The 25,213-nt window shown below is 41.2% G+C and overlaps 1 protein-coding gene across 6 annotated transcripts in view; it reads left to right on the top strand.

The window, feature by feature from the left end:
- The window catches only part of TPD52L1 (TPD52 like 1), a 104,476-nt gene extending 89,353 nt beyond the window's left edge, over nucleotides 1–15,123 (top strand). Inside the window, exons 4-8 of one of the 6 annotated variants that reach the window (XM_009206167.3) lie at nucleotides 1,384–1,485; nucleotides 3,890–3,904; nucleotides 5,559–5,597; nucleotides 9,001–9,061; nucleotides 14,460–15,123. In XM_009206167.3, coding sequence (XP_009204431.2) covers nucleotides 1,384–1,485; nucleotides 3,890–3,904; nucleotides 5,559–5,597; nucleotides 9,001–9,061; nucleotides 14,460–14,588 — 346 coding nt within the window. In that variant the 3' untranslated portion in view covers nucleotides 14,589–15,123. The remainder of the gene's footprint in view (nucleotides 1–1,383; nucleotides 1,486–3,889; nucleotides 3,905–5,558; nucleotides 5,598–9,000; nucleotides 9,062–14,459) is intronic. The other 5 variants (XM_009206168.3, XM_009206170.3, XM_009206169.3 and 2 more) reach the window with 5 other exon arrangements.
- Nucleotides 15,124–25,213: the final 10,090 nt, after the last annotated feature.

Genomic DNA, 25,213 nt, shown 5'->3' with positions numbered 1-25,213 from the left:
TGTCTTTCATACTTCCTAAAAAAACAGGCATTGTGTTAATAAATAACATATAATGCTAACAATATTGTAGAAAGATTCCATCCTGCTGACAAAAAGAATATCACATTAATAAAGTTATTTCTGTCCTAGGGAAGACCAAGGCACATATTTTAAAACATTCACTAGAGCCTGAGATCATACTTAGGGCTGGATGACTTGTGGGAGATGGAAGGGGTAGAGGGAAAAGGGCAGTTCCTACACAGCTGATTTCATAGGGTATAATGTTTTCTTACAGGTACCATATGCATGCAAGTGTAACAGGGTTTTGAAAGAACTTACCTGGGAGCAGCATAAATCAGAAGAAGACAGCATATGCATTTTAAGATTTGAGTTTTTTTTTTAATGTGTATAAAAATTTTGCTGATGTACTATTATTCCTCAAGTTATGTACCTTTTATTTCCCACTTTAATAACTAACTCAGAAATTTCAAATTTCTCATCCCTATAGGTAGCACCATTGTCCTTCTTGTCATGATGCTCCTATCCTCAGGACAATCTTTTGTCTTGCTCTTATTTGTCACTTACCATCTCCTGTTGAATCTATCCATTCGATCCCTGTAATCCATCATACCTCTTTCTTTTCCTAGTGCCACTACTCCCAGTTCAGAGTCACAGAAGGTTGTCCCTTTTGATATCACCCACTCATTCATCTACTCTTTATGGAGCTTCTCCTTTATCCCTTTGTCAGAGACTAGGGACACAAAGATGAATGGCTTCCTTGCCCTCAAGTAGTCAAGTCTAGTGTGACATAGGCTTATCAACAAATACTCACAGTACTGTATTCCTAAAACTGTTTTGAAAAAAAGTCACTATATCATCTTCAGATGATGTGCTTTTATTATTCCCAGCTATAAACACTAGAAAAGTAAACTAAATAACTAGCTGTAGTTTGCCTTTTTCTGGGTTTTCTTTTACCCAAATTAACAGTATAAGCTTAGATGTCCCTTCAAAACCTAAACCTGCATTCTCTAATTTCTGTGTCACCTTTGGTGCCTAGAGCTTTCATTGACACGTGTCTGTTTTAGAACTAATACACTTCAAGAACATCATTATTCTCTCTGGGCAGTTCCGTTATTTGTCATGAAAGATCTGCACATTCAGATCTGTATTTGTATTTGTATCTGTATATACTTCCTAAATTCAGATTTAATGGTCTGACTTTCCTTCTGATGAACAGCCGCCAACCCGTCATCCCCAGACAATGAATGGAAACAGTTGGTTCTGTGGATCTTCTTCCTAAATCTATTGAGGAAAGAACGTTTTCAAAGTAAGGAGTGAGAAGGAAGATGAATTGTTTATGGGAGATCATGACGTAAAAACCATGTTGTTCTGTTTTACTTCTAGCTACAAGAAAACACATGAAACCCTGAGTCACGCAGGGCAGAAGGCAACTGCAGCTTTCAGCAACGTTGGAACGGCCATCAGCAAGAAGTTTGGAGACATGAGGTACTGTGGGAAAATACTATGGGAACAGTGCTAAGCCCTTGGCTTTCCGTTTGAAGGGAGCACTAGCTATTAGCTGGTCATCTCAATATATGTATTTTTTTTATTATAATGGATAAAAATGTTGAGACTCTGTCTCAAAAAAAAAAAAAAGGAAAAGCTTTGACACTGAGAGGCAAATATCTGTCTATCTTTATACCCTTGGGTACTTATTATACCCAAGAAAACATATTTTCCCATGTTTATAAAACTGGTTCTCTTCATACTGTGTTGAAATCTTTCACTTGAACCCTGGGAACTCCAGCATGATACTGCTAACTAGAATGTGCCTCTGCATCTTTAGGAGACCTTACAAACACCTCTGAAGCTTGTTTAAAATACCTATTCTTAGGTTGCACCTCTCAGAGGTTGTGCTCAGTAAGTCTGGGGTGGAGTCTCGGAATCTGCATTTATAACAAGCTTCCGAATAATCTGACTTCAGAGGGTCAATTTATGAGGAAGACAGACATAACTTAGTTCACCTTAGGTGAGTTCTCACTGATAAAATGGAGATAAGAATAACAATGTCGGCCGGGCGCGGTGGCTCAAGCCTGTAATCCCAGCACTTTGGGAGGCCAAGACGGGCGGATCACGAGGTCAGAAGATCGAGACCATCCTGGCTAACATGGTGAAACCCCGTCTCTACTAAAAAATACAAAAAACTAGCCGGGCGAGGTGGCGGGCGCCTGTAGTCCCAGCTACTCGGGAGGCTGAGGCAGGAGAATGGCATAAACCCAGGAGGCGGAGCTTGCAGTGAGCTGAGATCGTGCCACTGCACTCCAGCCTGGGCGACAGAGCGAGACTCCATCTCAAAAAAAAAAAAAGAATAAAAATGTCATTGGACTATTACAAAAGTAGCAGATGAAACCCTGACATGTATTGTGCACTCAAAAAATAGCAGTTTTTTATCTTTAAATGACCCGCTTGGTTACAAGAAGGTAAAAATTAGGGAGAGGATATTAACAGGAGCCCACGGTATTTCATAAATTGTTTTTCCCAGCAGTGAAGAATGAAGCATATGCAATATGTTGACATTCATATTCAAACACTAATTGGATATAATGTCAAGGCTGTATTGACTGCCTTTCCTCCTGTTTCAATGTGGCTTTGTTTAGTATAGTGGATGGCCTATTTTCCAGGACTTCCAAACTTTCCATTTGTTATTACCCCATGTAAAGGATACAAAATTTTCATTATACACTGTGGCTAAAAATATTGGAAAATGTAGTCTATGTTGCTAATCAAATACAATCCTGAAATATTTTGAAGAGTTTGAATATTTCAGAGCTTTATTTTCATAATATTTTATGTGTATATTTCTCTCAAGCTATATCAAACACTTGTATATAAATAACTCTCTGTGAAAGCAACAAGTTTTACCAAGATTTTTACTTTTAAATTATGCCAAAACAAGTAATATACATAAAAGTCATTTTAAAAGTGTTTAAGCTTAATTTAATAAAAGCTCTTAAATGAGAAAAATTAGTAAGCTTTGATTTTTTGTTCAAAAACTAATGTGCCAATTTGTAAATATGGGGGATATGTTAAAATTTGGTCACAGACCTTTTATTTTAAACTTCTTTTTGGTTAAAAGTGTCATATTAGTCTACATTTTTATTAGTTATGTTATAACATTTTTGTGCATTCTGATAACAAATTTCTGAATTTATTCAAAAACATCACCAGCAAAATTCAGATACCTTGGAAGAAAAACAGCACCTCTCAGTTTTTCTTTAAAATTACTCCAAATTAATATTTACAGATTTTGTAAAACCTAGAATTTGGGCCTTTTAATAGCTGGAAAAAAAAAGCATTATGTTAAGATTTAATTTGTATGTTTTGTAAAAATTAGTTGTATTTTTCTGAGCTAAGTAAGATTCTCATTTTAACCTGATTGTCATGGAATTTTCCACTCCCTTTCTGCATCCGTAAAGTAACATTGTTAATACCCACTTAACCAAAATGTTTCCTGTAAAGTTAAAATGAGGTCACACTTAGGAAAGTACTCCGAAGAAATCCAAGTGGTTGGAATCATTTTTCTAATAACATTGGCATCTTCTGGGAACTTCTCAATTAATTTGTTCAAACTGTGATCCAGTGGGGACAAAATGTTTGGAGAAGGCATGTCATTTTATTACAGTGCAATCAATGTTATATACTTATAGGAATAGCAGTTAGAAGCAAAACCTGAGTTGGTAAAATGATTTGTCAGAAACATTAAAAAGTGTAATCAAGAGCGGTAAATGAAGCTACCCCGTCTCTGCCCTGGGGCCCTTGGAAGGGGACCCCCAAGGGCAGTGCGGTGTTTCCCCGCCTACTGTTTGCTAACTCTGCTCCTGCTCTTCTCTCCTGTGCTTCCCGGCTGCAGGTCTCACTCCATCGGGTAAGCACCACGGGGCTGCATGTGGGGCTCTGCCCACTGGCTCCCTGTTTCTTTCACCCTGTGCCTGAACCAACAAAACTACACTCTATTTTCCAGAGAGTGTCCATGACCAGGAAGATAGTTTATAGGGCACTTAATACATTTGAACTTATTGAAGTATGTCTGTATCTTATTTCTGAATCATTGACACCATCTCACTAGCTGAACAATCTCTCAGGAGTCTCTTTCTCTGCACCATTTCTTCCAGTGTTGACAGAGGTCCATAGAATTAAAAGAAGAAAAAACAACGTCGAGATTGGAAGTTATGTATGTTTTCTAAAGCTTCTAGAAAGTAAAGTTGAGAAACAAAAACAGATTTTCTGTAGATTGTCATGTTTCTGTGAATTTCTTATACCTGTAATTTGTGTTGATGTTTCACCTTCAACTTTCTGTGCCTTCTGAAGTTGAAGGGAAGAAAGGCTACTGGAAAAGCGCATATGTTAAGAAGTTTGTGATTGGTAGTCCCAAGTCCCCGAACTAAGCCTTCTTTTAGCCGGAATCTTATTATACACTTTTATTTTTTACATTTTTTTCCTGAGAAAGTGGTCTATGTTTACAGAGATACACCAATTGGTAATGCAGATTAGGCTCTTTTAGTGATGCTTTTTAAGTGTAATTTCTGAGGAAATATCTGCCTAATAGTTTCTAAATCGAGTGTCTAGGGTAAGACCGTAAGTATCCCATGAATTTCTTTGTCCTTTTCTTTCTGTGTTCTAGCAAAGTGCTACCCATACTAATGCCCTCAGTGGATATTATCAGTGAAGGGTGACAGATTTGGTCCCTGAACTATTAGCTTCTTGAGAGAAGAGAAAGCAGGAGTGCTGTTGAAAAGTGTGAGGTGGGAACCAGCACTATGCCAGGAAAATGGACCCATTGTACTCCTTCCCCTACTCAGCCTGATTTCTGAGTGGAACTCAATAGAAAGTAACAGGCAATTAACCAGAGGGAAGATGAATCAGCTACTAGGATTCATAGAATGAGAAGTCTAAATCTCTTAAAATTCTCAGGAATGTTTTATTTGCACCAGATGTTCTTGACAATCATCTGGTACAAATCAATCATCCTGACAATCAAACCAGAATGGATGCAGAAGTCCCTGCCCTCACATTGGCCTATGAGAACTGTGTTTGCCTGGCATGTGCTTCCTTGAAAGTCTTATGTTAACTTCTTGCTTTCCTTTGGCCAGCTTCTCTACCATGGAATGATTAGCTTCTACCTGCCTGGCTCTATTTCCTGGGTACTGCCTTTTGCTCCTTACTGTCTTCCTGAGCAGAAGGGAGTAGAGACCTAGGCTGGGCCTGGAGAAGATGCTCATGGGCTACTGGGCTCACCTGGGAGAAACCAGACATTCTCAGATTTCCTGGCAAAAGGAGGCTGCAGAAAGTAAAATAATATGCAACTGTGGATCCACCATCTACTTTTCATTTATACCCTTGAAAGCTGACTGTGCCCATTATACCCAACAAAAACAAATATCATCTTGGTTGGATGGGCAGGGAATATTTCAGATATTTGGAATTGCTGTTTTAGAACTATAAATAGGGAGTTTTTCATGTACTTATGTGTGCTCTCTTCTTTTTTCTTTTTTCCCCTTTAATCTGCTTTTGCTCTGAAGCTACTCCATTCGCCATTCCATAAGTATGCCTGCTATGAGGTAATGTGTGTAAAATCTTTTATGTAATATTAATATGGAATGTGTTTAAGGTGTTACTTTATTTATATTTACTTATGGGGTTCCCTGCTTTATGCGAAAGGAAATTGCTCATGGTCTTCAGAAGAAAAGGTTGACAATTCTGTAGAAGAATTGTGTAGCTTGGGCTTTTGACCAGACATCCTGGCTTAAATCTAGCCTTTCCTGTGTGACTCAAGGCAAGTGACCTAACCTCAATTCTTTTATCTATATATTACAAGAAATAAGACCTACTTCATATGGTCTTTGTGAGGCATAAACAAAGGAACCTACATAAAGCACTTAGCACAGTGTCTGAACATGCTAAGCAATCTTGCAAAGGTAACCTTGGGTTTCTCATTTCAGCAGAATTAAATGCCAGCCTGGGGGAAAGTTTAAATGAAAGGATTGAAGACTAAGAAGGCTAAAGTTCTAGAAAGGGTATCATTAGGATTTTTTAAGGTAGATATTAAGGTGAGATGTTTGTTAAACAATAAAATGCCAGTATAATTACTGACCAGATAAAAACTGGTGAGAAAGACATTCCTCACTTCAAGTTTGCATGGCATAGTGATGCAGTCAGATAAAATTAAACTAATAGCAAGACAGGAATGAGTGTTAAATTGAAAATCAGAAAATGCAGGCTCTAGCCCAGCTCTGCCAAGGATTAACTTTGCACTCATGGAAAAATCACCTCAACGGTATCAGCATCATCATGTTTAGAATAAGAGGCTATAACCAGATCAGCTGCTTGCCAAAGGTGCCCCTCCACCCACTGAGCCCTAAGGCTGCCTAGAGATGAAGCCTTTGGGATCTTCCCCCACTTCAGTCAGACCTCTGCCTCTTCTACCTGCTTTATATTAATGTTGTGGTTTGAGTGCATTATAGAAGGAGTTCAGTTACTTTCAAAAGTTTGAGACCGCTGAAGCCAGATTCTTTATATATATAATCTTTTCCTCTGTTTTTTAACTGTCATGAAACCAAATTCTTCCTAGGGTCATTTGCAGCGCTAAAAGTTTGTACATCTGATCAAATCTGATTAAAGTTGTACATCTGATTAAATCTGATTAAAGAGTTTCTCCCTCTTCTCCAGCATGTATCCTAGTATAATTTAATTAGATGAATGTCTGTTCTATTATATTTTATGAAGGAAGGCTCTTCTGCACTGGGGTTATGTAGTTAATTGGCTGATTTGGAAATTTAACCACAGTATTTAGTTCTCTGTATTTGGTGGTAAACAGAGAGTACAGATTCAAGATTGCTTAGTTCATCTTTGAATGGCTTGCTCTCCCTAGCATAAGAATACCCAAGGTGGGTAGTGGAACCTAAAGCTCTGTTCCCCTTCACCTGTCAAATTTTGAATCTGGGTGTCAGAAGACGACTTGGAAAAATTAACATGGTTTTCCCCTGTGGACCAGGAATTCATCTGGTAGTGGCTTATGGGTCAAACGCAATCTGCATGAGCTTGCCTGAAACTAACTTGAAAAAAAATTATTTTGCTTGTCTAACATACACCCATGAACCATTTTCTCACTGTGGGCCTGTGTAACTGATGGATGACAGGCAGTCATGTGTGCAGGCTTGGCCAAGTAAAATCTGCAATGGAAATGAAGTGCCAATAACTATATACTTTTTGAGTCGTGCAAGTATAATTTTACTAATATTTCATCATGAAACAGGATTATGGAGGATCACTCATAGGAATTTGACTCATGTTTGAGTCATACACAAAATGTGATGCCATGTCAGGACCCTCTGAACTCACCATTGTTAATCTGTGCAGCCTGAATGCAAGTACATTTCTGACCCTGTAGATCACCAAAGACTCAGGAGACAGTTCCCAAATTCACTCATGAACATCTATGTTCATTGCCTTTTAGTAGTATAAGAGTGATACTTCATTCTGCACCATACAATGAAACCTATATTCTATAGCCATTCTCCTTTATAAAGTTTTTCTAGGCCATTCCTCTTATTTTACTTTTTTTTTGCACTCAAGAGAGAATAACGAGTGCCTTATTAATTCAACATTTAGTTGAATTATTTGATCTGAAAATGATGGCAGTTGTTGCTGCTGAAAGCTGACATGGATACAAGATTTAAATACACTGAGTTCAGTTCCTGTTTCTTTAGTAGGAGTTGGTGATATTTTTAATGGTAGTGATATCATTAAATTATATTATGGGGCCCAATCCAATATAGAACACCAGAAAGCACTAAATGAAGTTTTTAAGCTTAAAGCAACAAAATGATGTATAGATTATTTAACACAACGAATGAGTCACAAATAAAATGCCATTAGGGGCCAGGCATGGTGGCTCACACCTGTAATCCCAGCACATTTGGAGGCCGAGGCAGGTGGACTACCTGAGGTCAGACTTCGAGACCAGCCTGGCCAACATGGTGAAACCCCATCTCTACTAAAAATTCAAAAAAAAAAATAGCTGGATGTGGTGGTGGGCACCTGTAGTCCCAGCTACCCAGGAGGCTGAGGCAGGAGAATCGCTTGAACCCTGGAGGCAGAGGTTGCAGTGAGTCAAGATCACACCACTGCACTCCAGCCTGGGCGACAGAGCAAGACTCTGTATCAAAAAAAAAAAAAAAAAAAAAAAGAAAGAAAGAAAGAAAGAAAGAAAAGAAAAAAGGAAAAGCCATTAGGCTGCAAAGGTTCTGTTTGGTAAGAGAACAAATAGGTATATCCTATTCGGTAGGAAAAATAACGCGTGCTAATAACACCATTCTGATTGGGCGTTAGGTAGGTAATGGGTATGTTTCGTCTTAAAATAATGAAAGCATTAACTTTCCAAAACACCACTTCGTGTAAGTTGTCAAAATGATTATTTTTCTAAGGCATGGAAAAGAAAAAATATATGAACATTTTTTTCCTTGCACTATTTCTGAATTGTCTCACATTTGCTGAAATAAATAACTTTAAATACTGCCAAGTGGCAAAACTCAAACATGACATTCTTCATATGGATTTTCCATTGCTTACTAAAAATCCTGAGTCAGGAAGAGGAGTGTTGTGATAGAAACAATAAATGCTAAATGAAAACTTAAGGTACCTATTGCTCCACTGGCTCATTGGAAATGATTTACAGTGTACCATGGAATTATTACAGTTGTGTCATTGCCAAATACCATATTATTTACTGTATAGTTGAGTATCTGATCATTTTACCTAGAAAAACTCCATGTCAGGTTATGGTTTCTGAATCTAACCTAACAGAAGTAACATACATTTTAAAACGTGGTTGGTGTACATGGCAAGCTGACAGGTAGCTCTGTTGCCAAGGCCATGTTTACAAATATGAGCAGAAAACCAAACAGCATGGTTGCTAAGACAGCTAGGCCTTTGGAGCTGACCTCTCTCTTTTTGTTATTTTAGGAATTCTCCTACTTTCAAATCATTTGAGGAGAGGGTTGAGACAACTGTCACAAGCCTCAAGGTACAGATGAAGTGAATTCTGTGTGAGTGGGTCCATTGACTCAGGACAGCTTAGCCATTGCTGCAGTTAAAGTTGAGGCAGGCCCAAGAAGGCAGACTTGCATCAAGTCAGACCTTTTCCTTCACATATAAATATATGAATAAAACCACTATTGAATAGTGTTACTGTATCCTTAGAGTTGTTTGTATAAACCATTCAGGGGTGAATTGTTCATTAAAGTGAATCGGGGTATGTGTTTACCACTTAATCTCTTAATGCTATCCCTCCAAAAGTAGATACGTGAGAGATGACTGTGGATAGAATAAAGGCTATATGAATTCTGAATTTAGAGTGTGAGTGAAAGTTCAATAACAGCACATAGCTTCTCTGGTTTGGACATGGAACAGCAAAAACAAACTCAGGACTATGTATCCACTACATCAGCTACCTAGACTTGTTTATAAATTCAGGTACAGAGCACAGCACAGTATGGCTATCATAGAGGGAAAATTCAACTGAGTCACAAAATGCATTTTATAATAACACAATAATGCATTTCATCCCTGCGTGTAAATTGAAAATGTGCCTATTACAGGGTAAGTGTTTTTAAAATTCACTGGAATTATTGTTTGAGCATAGGTAAGTTTGAATAAAAAGAGTAAAATGAAATCAGTCTAGTCTTAAAATTGAATTTTTAAAACAAGAAAAATCATTGAAACTACTAAGATTATTTTTTAAAGGTGTCACTTAATGACTTAATTACATCTTGCTATCATTATCTCTATTTCATATACAATCCATTTCTGTATTTTACCGTAACTGGGAAAATTAAGAATATATGTGATCTTTAACCAGATCAAAAACCTTCATATTCCATGCTGATTATTCAGCTGCCTCTGAATCCTGTGTCTCCACGCTGCTGTCACGTGTGCTGCCTGATAAGTGTATGTGAGGTTGTAAGTTATTCCTTACTTGCGGTTCCAGGTGCTCTTGTGGATTTTGACCTGGAGAGTCTTTTTCTTAGGGCAGGGTCTTTCACATAGTCTACTTCTACTTTATTAGACGCATAATTAGGTGTTTAAGGCCCAGGAATGAAATTATTACTCAGCATTACCATGCTTTCATCAGTTTCATTCACCAGAAGTTTCCAGTTGCAGTTTCACCGCTCTGCATGCCAACATCATCCCTTATTGAGCGTACAGGAACCAATGGGAGCTGTTAAACTGCCCCATGGGTAGGAAAATTTTTTTTAAAGAGAGGAGCATCCAATGTTATGAACATTTCTCTTGCTAGAAGATCAAAATGAAAGGCTCAAAAATCCCAGGAGTCAGTTTCTAAACGTTTGGTTTTCAGCCTTAGACGACCCAGTGAGGACAGGTTCCATTGCTTTTCTACACAAGTTCTGACAGAGGAGAAGTTGTACTTTTTAGATTTTCTTTAGAAGAAGGAGCTATGAAGAAGCAAAAGAAGAATAAAGAAAAACCTATTTTCATTTGCTTTTAGGAAACTCTGGTAAGCTCATGGCTCCCACAGGATTTAAGTGTTTAATCCACATACTCAGCTTCTCACTTTTCTCACCTCATTGGGATAGAAGGTAGAGCCTGCCACCTCCTTCAGATATGCACATAACTAACCCAGCACACCAGATACTAGCCTTTGTGAAGACCTCCTGAAAGTGATTCTATGCGTGTATGATTGTTTGTGGTTTAACAAGACACACATCCCACACACCTCCTATCTCATAGCCAAAGCCTAATTCCGCTTTTTCTGTCCACCCAGGCAATGGAGAATAGCTGATAATTATGCTTTGTGTCGAACCTCCCACTTCCTCAATAATTACAAATTTCTCAGTCCTTTTTTTCCCACTAGACTAAATAATAGATATGTATAATACTTTTTTTATATAGCTTATTTTTTGCAGTTTACTTTTGTGCTCTAAATCTCCAAAATGTCTATATTGTTCTTTGATTAAGGATCCTTAGACTGTTTTCTGCTGAGGGAATGACTCACGAATCGGTAAAGATGAGTGGAATTTCCTGCAGGTCTATGAGCTACATTTCCATTCACATACCCGGTTTTCAGTTTGATTTTTGAAGACACTGCTGATAAGGAATCATAGTCATATTTATGTTCTGTGAGAAATAGGTTCCGCTGTAAAGGTCCACTCCTGCCATCTTCTCACACAATCTGTCATGTACCATGTGGCACTTGTACCAAATCCATGGTTCATTCTTTATACCCAATTCTGTAGTTTGTTTTTCCATGAAACACTTTTCCAATCCTATAAAATTTAGTTCTGCCTATGCCCTTACAATGTATTCCTTGACACTTCAGCTGGTGTCACCTGTATAGTCACTGAGCATGCTTTCTATTTCATCCAAAACAAACAAGCAAATGCAGAACCAACTTCTGTGAAACCACTTTTGGTATCTTCTACCATCTCCCAATGAGTCATGAGTAACTACATCTCTTCCAACCATTTTGCATCCATGTCAAGCAGACCATATTTTTAGTGCACCTATTTTTTGATAAATACATCACACAGCCTGGACCAAAACCTTAAAAAAAAGGGGGGGGGGGGGGCAAGTTACATTACATGTTTTGTTTCTTTTTGTATTATGAGAGATTAGGAAGCCCAACTCAGCAATTCAAATGAAATTCTATGCAAAGAATGATTATAATTTGGGGGCAAAGTGACAAATACTTGTATGAAAAACAATTATGAAGAGAAGGGTCCAGGAGATTTTTATCATTCACATCTTTGCTTAAGGAGGTCCTTACCTAAGGTATTGCAGTAGGCAGTCATTAAACCTACGTGGTTGGGAATATCTTTGATTCCATCCCTTCTTTGCCAAATTGATTTCTTACAAAGCCATTCCTTCCTTCTTCATTTTACTACTCTGTTTTGAGGAAATCAGGAAACAGGAAAGAATAATGAAACAAAGCACAGAAGAAAACATCAGTAATTGTTATTCACTGAATTCAATATTGTGTGTTACTTCTATTGCAAAAGAGAATGTGAATGGAAGAAAAAAGAGAAAGGGAACTATTAATAGAGTAGATTACATGGAATTAATCTTATTTGTTTCTCTCAGGGAAGAAATAAGCATAGTGAAAAATCACACAGTGGAAACCATCCCTTTCCCCCACCAGTTCCCAGTGTTAAGATAACAGAGGGAAGGCAGAATCAGTGCTCTGCCAGAGGTCCACAAACTAAGCTGACTCCTTTCTTTTGAATGGTACATAAGCTGAGAATGGCTTTACATTTTTTAATGGTTGAAAAAAATCAAAATAAAAATAATTTTTGTGACATTTGAAAATTAAATTATATAAATTCACATTTCAGTGTCCATACGTTAAGTCTTACTGAAATACAGCCTTGGCCAAGCCTGGTGGCTCATGCCTGTAATCCCAGCACTTTGGGAGGCCAAGGTGGGCCAGAGGTCAGGAGTTTGAGACCAGCCTGGCCAACATGGTGAAACCCCATCTTTGCTAAAAATACAAAAATTACCTGGGTATAGTGGTGGGCGCCTATAACATCAGCTACTCAGGAGGCTGAGACAGAAATAATTGCTTGAACCCAGGAGGCAGAGGTTGCAGTAAGCCAAGATTGCACCACTGCACTCCAGCCTGGGCCACAGAGCAAGACTCCGTCCCAAAGAAAGAGAAGGAAAGAAAGAAAGGACGAAAGAAGAATGAACGAACGAATGAACGAAAGAAAGAGGGAGGGAGGGAGGAGAAAGAAAGAAAGAAAGAAAAAGAAAGAAAGAAAAGAAAGAAAGAAGGAAAGAAAGAAAGGAAAGAAAAGAAAAGAAAAGGCATGCTCATTCACTTAGGTATTGACTGTGGCTACTTCCTACAAGAACTGATTTGAGTATCTGTGAGAGTGACAATGTGGTTCCCAAGTCTAAAGTATTTACTGTCTGGCCCTTTACAGGTAGAGTTTTCTGACACCAAGCAGAGTACAAAAATTCAATATAATAAATAAATTTAAGATGCAGAGAGACATTTTAGTGACAATTGGAGAAAAGTGTGTTTTGTAATGATGGAACTACCTTTGAACCCTGGTTACATTTTTAAAAGGGCGGGCCAGGCAGCACGGACACACTCCCCAGTGTTGTTGGTGTCTGTGAGTGATTACTTTGGTGACAGTGAGGCATCAACATCAGTTTGGCAATAACAACATTATCTATTCTATATCTTTTTTTTTTTCTTCAAAGTGTTTTTCTACATTATGAAAAACAATGGGAGGGAAGGCAAATGTGACTATTAATGGACTTGCACTAAGCATTTTGCATCATCAAATATACAGCAGTTTTAATAAGGAATGTTTCAAAATACTTAGCCATATTTTTAAATTGTAAGTTAATTCCTTCAGGTTTCTATTCTTAGTCAATAACAAATACACGAGAAAAAGGCCTTGTAAAACATCATAACTGCATTGTAAAGAATATTCCTACTATAAGGATGTATTAATTCCATTTCACGCTGCTGTGAAGAAATACCTGAGACTGGGTAATTTATAAAGGAAAGAGATTTAATTGACTCATAGTTCCACAAGGCTGAGGGGACCTCAGGAAACTTACAATAATGGCAGAAGGGGAAGTAAACATGTCCTTCTTCACATGGTGGCAAGAAGGAGAAGTGCAGAACAAAAGGTGGAAAGCCCCTTGTAAAATCATCAGATCTTGTGAGAAGTCACTCACTATCACGAGAACAGCATGGAGGTCACCGCCCCCATGATTCAATTACCTCCTACCAGGTTCCTCCCTGGTAGGATTATGAGGACTATGGGAACTACGAGTCAGGATGAGATTTGGGTGAGGACACAGCTAAACCGTATCAAAAGGCAGTTGTCTAAGATGATGTGAAATCACCAGTGATTAAGACTTGATCCATCTTCAACTTTCAAAGCAGAAACCAGAAATCATTTTCCATTGAGCCACTCTGACTTTTCAAAAGACATTTGTCAGAAATCCAGTTTGCCCTGCTAACTCCCAAGTAGAAAAATCTAAGTTTATGTCACGTAAGGATGTTTATACATTGTAAAATTGGAGAAATTAATAAAAAATCAAATTCCATTTTGATTAGATCAGTTATCTGGGTGAGTGGAGATAGATGTTCCAAGTCCATGGATCCGATTATGCTTCTGAAGGAATTAAAATCTTGGATGTAGAAGAGATAAAAAGAGGGTGCTAAAATAGTACAAAATTAAAGTTTGGAATCCTATCCCAGAACCCAAGTATGAATAACATTCTAGCACTCTGCAAAAGGAAACAAACTTCTGTACATTCTTTTGTCTCTAAAGATAGAAAGTATTTCTGAATTTGAAAGTAATCCAGCCTTTGGCATTCTTATAAAGACATTACAAAAATGATAGTAACAACTCACTGCATTTTTGTGGATCTGCTCATTTCAGACGAAAGTAGGCGGGACGAACCCTAATGGAGGCAGTTTTGAGGAGGTCCTCAGCTCCACGGCCCATGCCAGCGCCCAGAGCTTGGCAGGAGGCTCCCGGAGGACCAAGGAGGAGGAGCTGCAGTGCTAAGTCCAGCCAGCGTGTGGCTGCATCCAGAAACCGGCCACTACCCAGCCCATCTCTGCCCGTGCTTATCCAGATAAGAAGACCAAAATCCCGCTGGGAAAAACCCAGGCTTTGACATTGTTATTCAAATGGCCCCTCAAGAAAGTTTAATGATTTCCATTTGTATTTGTGTTGATGATGGACCACTTGACCATCACATTTCAGTATTCGTAGATGACTGTCACATTTTAAAATGTTCCCACTTGAGCAGGTGCACAACTGATCATAACTCTTGTCTGTGTAATTCGATGTGTATTTTTCCAAACATGTAGCTATTGTTTGCTTTGATTTTTGCTTGGCCTCCTTTATGATGTGCATGTCCTTGAAGGCTGAATGAACAGTCCCTTTCAGTTCCGCAGATCAACAGGATGGAGCTCTTCACGACTGTCTCCAGCAATAGGATGATTTACTATAAATTTCATCCAACTACTTGTGATCTCTCTCACCTACATCAATTATGTATGTTAATTTCAGCAATTAAAATAATTGATTTTAATGACTTTGAATTCTTAATTTCTTTGTCTTAAAAGTTGCTAGTTATGATTTTACGGATGCAATTTTAAATCAACTTTTACCCAGGTGTGGTGGCTCACACCTGTAATCCCAACTCTTTTGGATGCCAAGGTAAGAGGATTGCTTGAGGCCAGGAGTTAAAGATCAGCCTGGGCAACACAGACCCTGTCTCTACAAAAAAAAAGAAAAAAATTAGCCAGACATAGTGTTGCTTGCCTGTAGTCCCAGCTACAATAGAGGCTGAGGCAGGAGGATTGCTTGAGCCTAGGAGTTTGAAACTGCACTGAGCTATGATTGCACTACTCCAGCCTGGGTGACAGAGTGAGACATTGTCTCCAAAAATAATAAGTAGTCAACTTTTACGCTGGTTTGGTGAACATGAGAGAGGATATGAAAATAAATATTACCTCAGCTCTCCTAGGATTTTAAAACAATCTCCAATTTTAAAATTCTCTCCCATCTACATACAGTAGTAGTTAGATAAAGGATATCCAAAAAAGAGAGAGCTAGAAAATGAGAGAAGCAGAGCTCTGCAACCCCTTTCAGTTTGTAAATGTTCACATGTTTGAAAATGGTATTTATCAATCCACTCAGATTTCTGCACTAACTTTTATCTTCCATATCATATGTATCTCTTTTCTTTTTCTAAATGGGAACATATATTTGTTATTAGGTAGCAGGGATATAGACTTAAGATATATTTGTAAAATGCACACTGAACAGACATCCAACCTAAAAAAAAAATCACTATTTTAGAAAGCCCATATAATATATACATATTTGTTAGCATGCTAATTGTTCATGTTTTGTGTTTATTAAATAGAAGTAGATATATATGACATTTTGAAGTAAAGCACATCTGAAAAATTCTGCTCAAATTAATGGAGCATGACAATCTGTACAATCTGTACACCTAACCGAAAACCAAGGTGGTTCAGGACAACATCATCTCTGAGGCCTGGAATCTTAGCACAGGGAATGAGGCTGTAAACTTGAACCACAGTGGATGAATGTAAACAAAGAAGGCTCACTAGCAGGGATGCTGGAATTCTCCCATACTTGTGCTTCCAGTCTGTTGGTTGAAGCAGAGGCAGGAAGCCAACCCTGCCCAGCTGACTCGCAGGCCGTGCTGGCCCGCCCACCACAGCACGCAGGTACTCAATCTCTGTGCCCAATCTGTAGTTGCCTGTTGAGTGTGAAGTGGCCAACTTGTGAAAACTCCCTGCCACCTTCTTTTTTTTTTAACCATACTCGGCACACCACATTGTATTAGATAAAGTTATGGTACTTTAAACAAATATCTCCATTCACCAACCAGTTTCTGCACACATTAGTCTCAGCCTTACAATCTGAAAACAGAATATTAGAATTGGATAGAAAAACAATCAAGAAAACTTAGTGGTAATATCTTAAAGCCTCCGACATATTTTAGCTATTTATTTTATTCCATTCATCAAAATTCTGATTTCATTAGTTTGGAAAGAATCTTATTCACATCATCTCTATTCATCTAAAAGCTTTTCATTATTCACTCTGACCTAGACGTGATATTCATAATGGTCATGGCATAAGTAACATTTTTTCTTTTTGTTATAAAATGTGTGTGAATAACTCAGATTAGATAAATCAAACACTTGTTGGTAGGTGGGCAGTCTTGCCTAGTTTAGGCAGTGAGCCTACTTTTAGCCTCGGGAGCATCACTAAGAGCTGTCTGGTTCTCCCTCACCATGGGTGTGCAAGCTCATCCTGATGCAATTGATTGCTGAGCTTCTCAATGACATCTAGTGGGGCTCAGTTCACAAGCAGTAGTTTAAAATGTTTCACAAGTCCTAAAAAGTAATTGCACACAATGAACATAACCTTTTATGAACAAACCAAAATGACTTCAGGTCACACCATGTGTGTATGAAAGGATACCTCCACAGAAAATGTACAGTTGACCCTTGAACAACAGGAGTTTGAACTGTGAGGGTCCACTTATGTGCAGATCTTCTTCTGCCTCTGCCACATCTGAGACAGTGATACCAACCTCTCCCCTTCTGCAGCCTACTCAACACGAAGACAATGAGGATAAAGACCTTTATGATCATCTGCTTCCACTTAATGAATAGTACATATATTATCTCTTTGGGTTTTTTTTTAAACATTTTCTTTCCAGAGCTTACTTTATTGTAAGAATACCATATGTAATGCATATGGCATAAAAATATATGTTAATTGACCATTTATGTTATCAGTAAGGCTTATGGTCAACAGTACCTGTTGGTAGTTAAGTCTGGGGGGAGTCCAAAGTTAGAATCAGATTTTTGTTTTATTTATTTATTTATTTATTTTTGAGACTGAGTTTTGCCCTGTCGCCCAAGCTGGAGTACAGTGGCGCAATCTTGGCTCACTGCAACCTCTGCCTCCTGGGTTCAAGCAATTCTCTGTCTCAGCCTCCCGAGTAGCTGGGATTACAGGTGCCTACCACCACACCCGGCTAATTTTTGTATTTTTAGTAGAAATAGGGTTTCACCATCTTGACCAGGCTGGTCTTGAACTCATGACCTTGTGATCCACCTGCCTCGGCCTCCCAAAGTGCTAAGATTACAGGCGTGAGCCACCGCACCCAGCCAAGAATTGGATTTTAAAAGTGCAGGCCTAACCCCCGAGTTGTTCAAGGGTCAGTTCTTTAAATTATCAAAAATTCTGATGTAATTGTGATTACAAAACAAACTAGCTTTTAAAAAAAAGTAAGCCATTCTGAAATTTAACCATTTACCACATTTTAAATACTGTGGTATGATGAACATATTTGTAAATTTATAATGCTAACTTTATCTCACAACTCACATCACATAAAGATTATGACTATTGGCTGGGCGTGGTGGCTCACGCCTGTATTGCCAGAACTTTCGGAGTCCAAGGTGGGTGGATCAACTGAGATCAGGAGTTCGAGACCAGCCTGGCCAACATGGTGAAACCCTGTCTCTACTAAAAATGCAAAAATTAGCTGTGCGTGGTGGCACATCCCTGTAATCCCAGCTATTTGGGAGGCTGAGATGGGAGAATCTCTTGAACCAGGGAGGCAGAGGCTGCAGTGAGCCGAGATCATGCCACTGCATCCAGCCGGGGTGACAGAGAGATGAGATGCTGTCTCAAAAAAAAAAAAAGATTACAACTATTGGCAGGTCATTTTTAGCAATGCAATCTGCATATCTTACTCTAAATTACAAATTTTGTTAGAAATCTGTTCTTGAATCATAGCAAACAGAACAAACTGCATGCTTTAGGATGTAATGTGATGATATGCCATAGCATTCACAGTGGCCAGTGTGGAGGGAGCCCAAGGATCTACATGGCTCTTCTGTCACTGTTCATTGCTCCAAAGTTATATGTAAGCTTGAAAGTTGTTGAATATCAACCCCATCGTCCTCCTCTCACTTAGTATTCAATTTGAGTAGAAGTAGCGTGATAAAGGAAGATGGTGGTAAGGTTAAAAAGTAACTTAATATGAAATGTGAAACAACTTCTTCAAACCTGGCATTCAAATGTAACTTCAAACTGTAATATTTGGCAAATATTGTTATATTTGCTATTTATGGCTACTTTTGATAACCTCTAAACATGGTAAAATTCTTTATGCTACATTTCTACTTGACTTTCAGTTCACACCAGAGGGTATATTATGTACACACACATTATATATAAAATATATAGAATACATATATCTATCCATCATATATTTTATATATATATAAATTAAAGCAAACCAAAAATAACAAAATCATGTCTTTCACAGAAATCATCCCATTTCACCTTTGTATGTGAATACTGACAAGTTGCTTAAATGAAAATGCTGAGTACAGAGATGCTTTTTTACAAAGCACTTCATCAGTCATTTACCCCAGAGCATGTATCACCACCACAAGGCTTTGAGGTGAATCAACATTTTCAAATACAAGGGCATTGAGAGTTATGTAATAGCTGATAAAATACCAATCCATAAGGGAAAAACAGTGTCAGGAAGATGGCTGCACTTTAATCAGGAGTAAGCTGAGGTGGTGTTGCAAAACTGAACGTGTTTAGACATACTAACTGCTACCCAAGGAGGCACTTGTATCCTTTTAGGAATACAATGTCGTACCTTTATCCCTGACAATCGGCAGAACATAACAACAGCTCTGAAAGCAGTCTCATGGGAAATTAAGGTGGTTGAGAGCCTTATGGATGGCCCCTTACAGAGATGGTGGACATTCCTGGGCTCTGGCCTATGCTGGGCCCTAAAAGTCATAAATAGTATAGCTGGGATCCTAGTAGTGAGCTGTTGCTCTCTGTATTGTTGTGGGTTATGGATCCAGGGCTCTGCCCTATGGGCATGTATCCTACCTGAAAGACTCCCCTCGGCCTAGGGGGTAGAGTGTAAGGGAAATGGTTATGCTTTAGTCAGGAGTAGGCCGAGGTGGCCTTCTGGCGCACCATGACTCAGCAGGTTTGGAGCACAGGCACACAACTCCACACATTATGTAACCCTGCCACATGAGGCGCATTAGGTGACCACTCACATGAGCTTGTGCTTGGCTTGGAGCCACTATTGTCTATAAAAGGTACAACTATCCTGCTGATGCTGTACATATAGCTCGCACCCAGAGAAAGAATAAAGCCATGTCGAAACTGCCTGTGATTCCTTGAGTGTTTTTCCAGCTACCCACCACCCTCCCACTGGCTGCCTTCGGACCTCAGCTTGGGCTAGAACCTGACAATTGATGCGGTGAGCAGGATCATGAGGTGAGTGAGCCTTTGGTCCCTGCTGATTCTGGGTCAGCCATGTGGACAGAACATGGGCTGTGGTACCCAGTGGCAGCTGTACTGCTCAGATGGGCTCTGTTGGAAACCTGGGCAGTGTTAGATGGGTCATGCTTCAGTGCATAGAGTAGGCACTGAAGCAGCTGGAAGCACAGAGCACCAACAAGGAGTGAGGCTTCGAGGTCTGGGTCTGTTGTATTGGCCGAAGATCCTCATTCAGTCTGATACCGTGGAAGAGGGACCTCTGTTGTGGGGTTGCTCAGTGGTCCATCAGAAGGTAGATCATGAATAGCCATTGGGGCCCCAAGGGTGGGCTCAGGGACCCCCTCCCAGAGTGGTAACACAACACAATTCATATATTGCCTATACCCCAACTGAGTTGCAAGAATTAGGCAAGTAGGGCTGCCAGCGTCCAGGGGAACCCCTGCCTACCTGGATGCTTCATTTGTGGGATGAGGGAGTAGATAGTATCTCCTGTTCTGCCTCTGGGATAGAAAAGGTGGCCTCTATCATGGCTCGCCTCCATCATGACTCCCCTCCTTCCTTCAGTGGTTGCAAGTGAGCAGGTGGTTAGTGGCAGGGCAAGGTGACCACACCCTGACTGAGTGGCTTTGGGCAGCCATATGGACTGTGTGAAATGACATTGGTGAAATATCTGAAACTGTGAGTAAATGGCAGTCATGTGCTGATTTGGTGCAAGTCATCTGGGCAGTGGTTATGTGGCAGGCTATGTGTGACCTGAATATCTGGGGCCAGATGATGAACGTTTACCTCTGCACCTCCGAGTGCCTTTGGCTTCCTAGCTGTTGTCCTCACCCTGTAGGGAGGGCACCACGTAAATGAAGTGACCACTGCTATGGCGGCTCTCTGGGAAGCAGAAGGCTGTCGGTGGTACTGAGGGATCCACACCATAAAGAAGAGGCAGGTGCCCTGCCCACAGAGGGCTCCCCCATGGGCAAAAAGGGGGCCCTAGCGAGTGACACGCCCACAGATGTGGATGGATTTGATTTTGGCCAGGGTTGACTGAGAAAAAAATCAATAAGCTGCCCAATGAAGTAGTCTTAACTTTGTGGAGACAGTTGTCTCCAGAGAAGCAATTCTGGAAAACACCAAGGGGAAGAAGGATATTGCTGCGTGACCCATTCCCTCCCAGGTGCTCCAACTCAAGGACTATTTGCTGCAGCCAGGTTGAAATGTAGCACCTTTCCTGTTTGATTAGGGAACTGGCCAAAGTGCCCAGCTTGGGGGGACACCAGATGACCAGTGGCCACATGTAGAATTAGCAATTCACCAGTCCCCCACTAACTTAGAGCAGGTGCCAGTGCTGGTAAATATTGGCACAGATTGTAGCCTTGTGTATGGGAATCAGATAAGTTTCCGGGCAATGCTGTTGCATTGATGGTTGTGGAGGCTGGTTACTGAAAGTGAAACCTGTGTCTCTGTACCTCAGCACTGGCTGCTTGGCTCCCTATTTATATACTGCGTATGTCTCCCCCAGACCTGAATACATCCTGGGGGTGGACATTTTACATGGCCTGACGTTACAAACCCCGGCCAGGGAATTCAGACTTCGAGTGCATCTGGTGAAGCCGGTGCTGCGCGGACATAAGCATCACCAGCCTCAGGTCCTGCCACAACCCCAACTGGTTACTTCCACCCACCAATGCCATTTGCTGGGTGGGCATACGAAGATAACTGAGAAAACTAAAAAGCTGGAGGAGGTGCAGATAGTGTGTGGCATCCACAGCTCCTTCAATTCTCCAGTGTGGCCAGTTAGAAAGTTTGATGGAACTTGGCAGATGACGGTAAACTATCAGGAACTGAATAAAGTAACACCCCCTTTGCGTGCAGCTGTACCGTCAATCATGGATTTGATGGAATGCTTGACAATGGAACTGGGACAGTACCACTATGTGGTGAACTTGGTCAATTCATTTTTCTCCACCAACATTGCTCCAAGAGCCAGGAACAGTTTGCCTGCACCTGGGAAGGGCAACAATGAACTTTTACAATGTTGCCACAGTGCTATGTGCATAGCCCCACCGTATGTCATGGTCTTGTTGTCATGGATTTAGTCACTTGGCAATGTCCAGAAGGGGTCCGCCTATTCCATTATATTGATGATGTTATGTTAACCTCTGATTCTCTTGTAGATTTAGATGTGGCGGTGCTCCTCTCATGACATTTGGCAGCATGCAGTTGGGCCATCAATTAATCCAAGGTCCAGGGGTCTGGATTATCTGCCAACTTCTTGGGAGTTACCTGGTTGGGTAAGATGATGGCCATACCAGAAGCTATTACTGACAAAACTCAGGCATAGCCCTGGCCCACCACAGTGAAGCAGCTGCAAACTTTTCTGGGCCTCCTGGGATATTGGTGGGCATTTCTACCCCATTTAGCTCAAATAATAAAACCGTTGCATGGTTAACAAAGAAGGGAGCTACCTGGAATTGGGATGATATGGCTGAGACTGCTTTCCTGGCAGCCAAGCAGGCTATTCAGCAGGCACAAGCCCTATGGGTAGTTGACCAGGGGCACCTGTTTGAGCTGGATGTGCATGTGACCACAGATGGTTTCAGTTAGGGCCTGTGGCAGCACACAGAGTGCCTGAGAACACTAGTAGGCTTTTGGTCCCAACTATGGAAAAGAGCTGAGCTCCAACAGTCCTTGATAGAGAAACAGCTAGCAGCTGTATATGCTGCACTTCAGTCTTGTGAGAGTGTGACAGAATGGGCTACAGTCATCACGTGGATGGCTTACCCAATAGCACGATGGGTGCATTCATGGGTAATGTGCCCCTGGACTGGGATGGCCCAGACACCCACTTTGGCACAGTGGGGCACCTACTTGGAACAATGAAGTTTGCTGAGTACAAGACCCTTAGCAGCAGAGTTGCAAGAGGTCTTGGAACCCATAGACCTAATGCAAGAGGCCATAGGGCCTGAGGCACCCCTAGACCCCAAGCCATCACTGTTTAAGGAAGGGTAACCCCCATTCCCCATGGGGCATGGTACACAGATGGATCTAGTCTAGGATCTAATGCTGCCTGGACCACTGCTGCTGTCCAACCCTAGTACAGACACCATATGGTTTGAAACCGGGTGTGGGCAAAGTAGCCAATGGGCTGAACTTAGAGCAGTATAGATGGTGATCACTAAGGAGCAGACATCCACGGTAATCTGTACCAATAGTTGGGCAGTCTCTCTAGGCTTAACCTTGTGGTTAACTACTTGGAAAATACAAAATTGGCTAGTCGGCCACTGGCCTATGTGGATCCAAGTGATGTGGCAAGACCTCTGGGAAATGGGTCATCAGAAAGATGTAACTATTTATCATGTGTCAGGCCATGTGCGTGTGGCCCCTCTTGGTAATGATGAGGCAGATGTCTTGGCCAAGGTCCAATGGTTAGTCGGCACCTACACAAGATGTGGCCTTGTGGCTACACCAGAAACTGGGACATGCCAGGGGCAAACTGATATAACAGAGCAATAAGCATTGGAGTCTGTCCCTGCCAATGCAAGATATTTGGGAGGCTCATCAGAAATGCCCAGCATGTACTCAGTCATACCCTAGATGGAGGCATCTGCCCACTGTTACACAAGTGACAATAGTTCGAGTGACCTTGACCAGGTGGTAAGTAGACTACATCGGGCTGCTGCCAAAATTGCAAGGATATACACGTGTGCTAACAGCTGTGGACATGGTCACAGGCCTGACTGTTGTACATCTACGCTTGCAGGGTGGCCAATCAACAGCACATCCTCCGGGTCTTGCAACACTTATGTGCCCTGTATGGTTGCCCTCTGGCTGTAGAGAGTGATAGGGGAACCCATTTCACTGGACAACAGGTACAACAATGGGCACAACAAATGGACATAAAGTGGAGATTCCATGTGCCATACAACCCACAAGCTGTAGGTATGATTGAGTGATATAAAGGGCTCTTGAAGAATGGGTTATGCTTGCATGTCACACCCCTGTCTTTGCAGGGCTGGAGTTCCAAGCTGGACCTGGTGGTTCAAACCTTGAATGAATGGCCATGGAAAGATGGCCTGGCCCTTGCGGAGGCTTTGTTATACTGGGCCACCACCCCTATTCAGTTGCAGATACACACTAAGGATGACCTCCTCCGACCAGGTATGGGGACGAACGGTAACCTTTTGTTGCCTGCCCCAACGCCCCTGAAGGGAGGGGAACAGAAAACCTGGTTGTGGCCATGGACCCTCCAGGCTCCCCACTGCTGGTGGTTGACCACTGTAGCTCCCTGTGAGGAGGGCCTACAGTATGACTTGCATGTCACTCCTTGGGCTTTCAATGCATGTCACCCTTGGTTGACTGTTCTTAGGGCAATGGCCAGGGAAGAAATGCTCCTCTGGGGGACGTAAGTACTGTCTGCATGGCCTACTATGAGCTCCTCCTTGACTTTGCTTGACTTTGGCATAGACACTGGACCCGTAGGAACCATGGGGAGCTGAGAAGGTGTGGTACCATCGCCCAGGGCAGAAGCTCTTGGCAGCTGCATTGTTATCCATGGATGAAAAGTTAGCCTGTATTTTGCCTGAGGGACATGATTTACCTGTTCATAGCTGTGCCTGCTCTACCATTTTGGCCATAGGTTAAAATGTTCCAACTGCATTGTAAACTGCGTCCACACCTATGCTGAGGTGACCAATGTTTCCAACTTTTGGGTCTGCACTGCCCTTCCAGCAGCAGCTGCAGATGACTTGCCTTAGCATATACATTCAGTGACTGCAGAGAACTGGACCTGGCTGGAGACTTGGGGTCCCATGGTTGACAACTGGAATGCAACGCGGCAAGCTTTAGACAAAGGATGCTGCAAGATCCATGGTGCTCCCATCACCTGACTGGCCCATAGCATTTATGATGGCTAGGGCTGGCTAGTGGGGGAACACGTAGTACCCCCCAGCCCAGGTGTCACAGTGCATAGAGCAACATTGGGCTAACACTACTGTGGGATGGGTACCCATCACGGCCTGTGTAAACATAACACATGTCACCATACTGAAGGTATGCTGGAACAAGCAGCCCCACCAAGGTTGGGCCCCAATGGACTTTGTGCCCCCTGGGAGTTTATGGGTCTGTGGGGACACAGGATGGCCTTATCTACCAGTGAACTGGACTAAATGTTGGACCTGGGGGTGGTCTTATGTACCTGCCACTGTTCTGTCCACATTGCCCAGACACTGCATAACCGGGAGGCGCTACACTCTCATTTCTGAGTGCAACGAGCCCCTTGGTGGTTCTACCCCTTGACAGTGACTATCCCTGGA

Source organism: Papio anubis, chromosome 6 (assembly GCF_008728515.1).
Source record: "Papio anubis isolate 15944 chromosome 6, Panubis1.0, whole genome shotgun sequence".
Lineage (NCBI taxonomy): Eukaryota > Metazoa > Chordata > Mammalia > Primates > Cercopithecidae > Papio > Papio anubis.
This window is presented reverse-complemented; position numbering and strand designations above follow the sequence as displayed.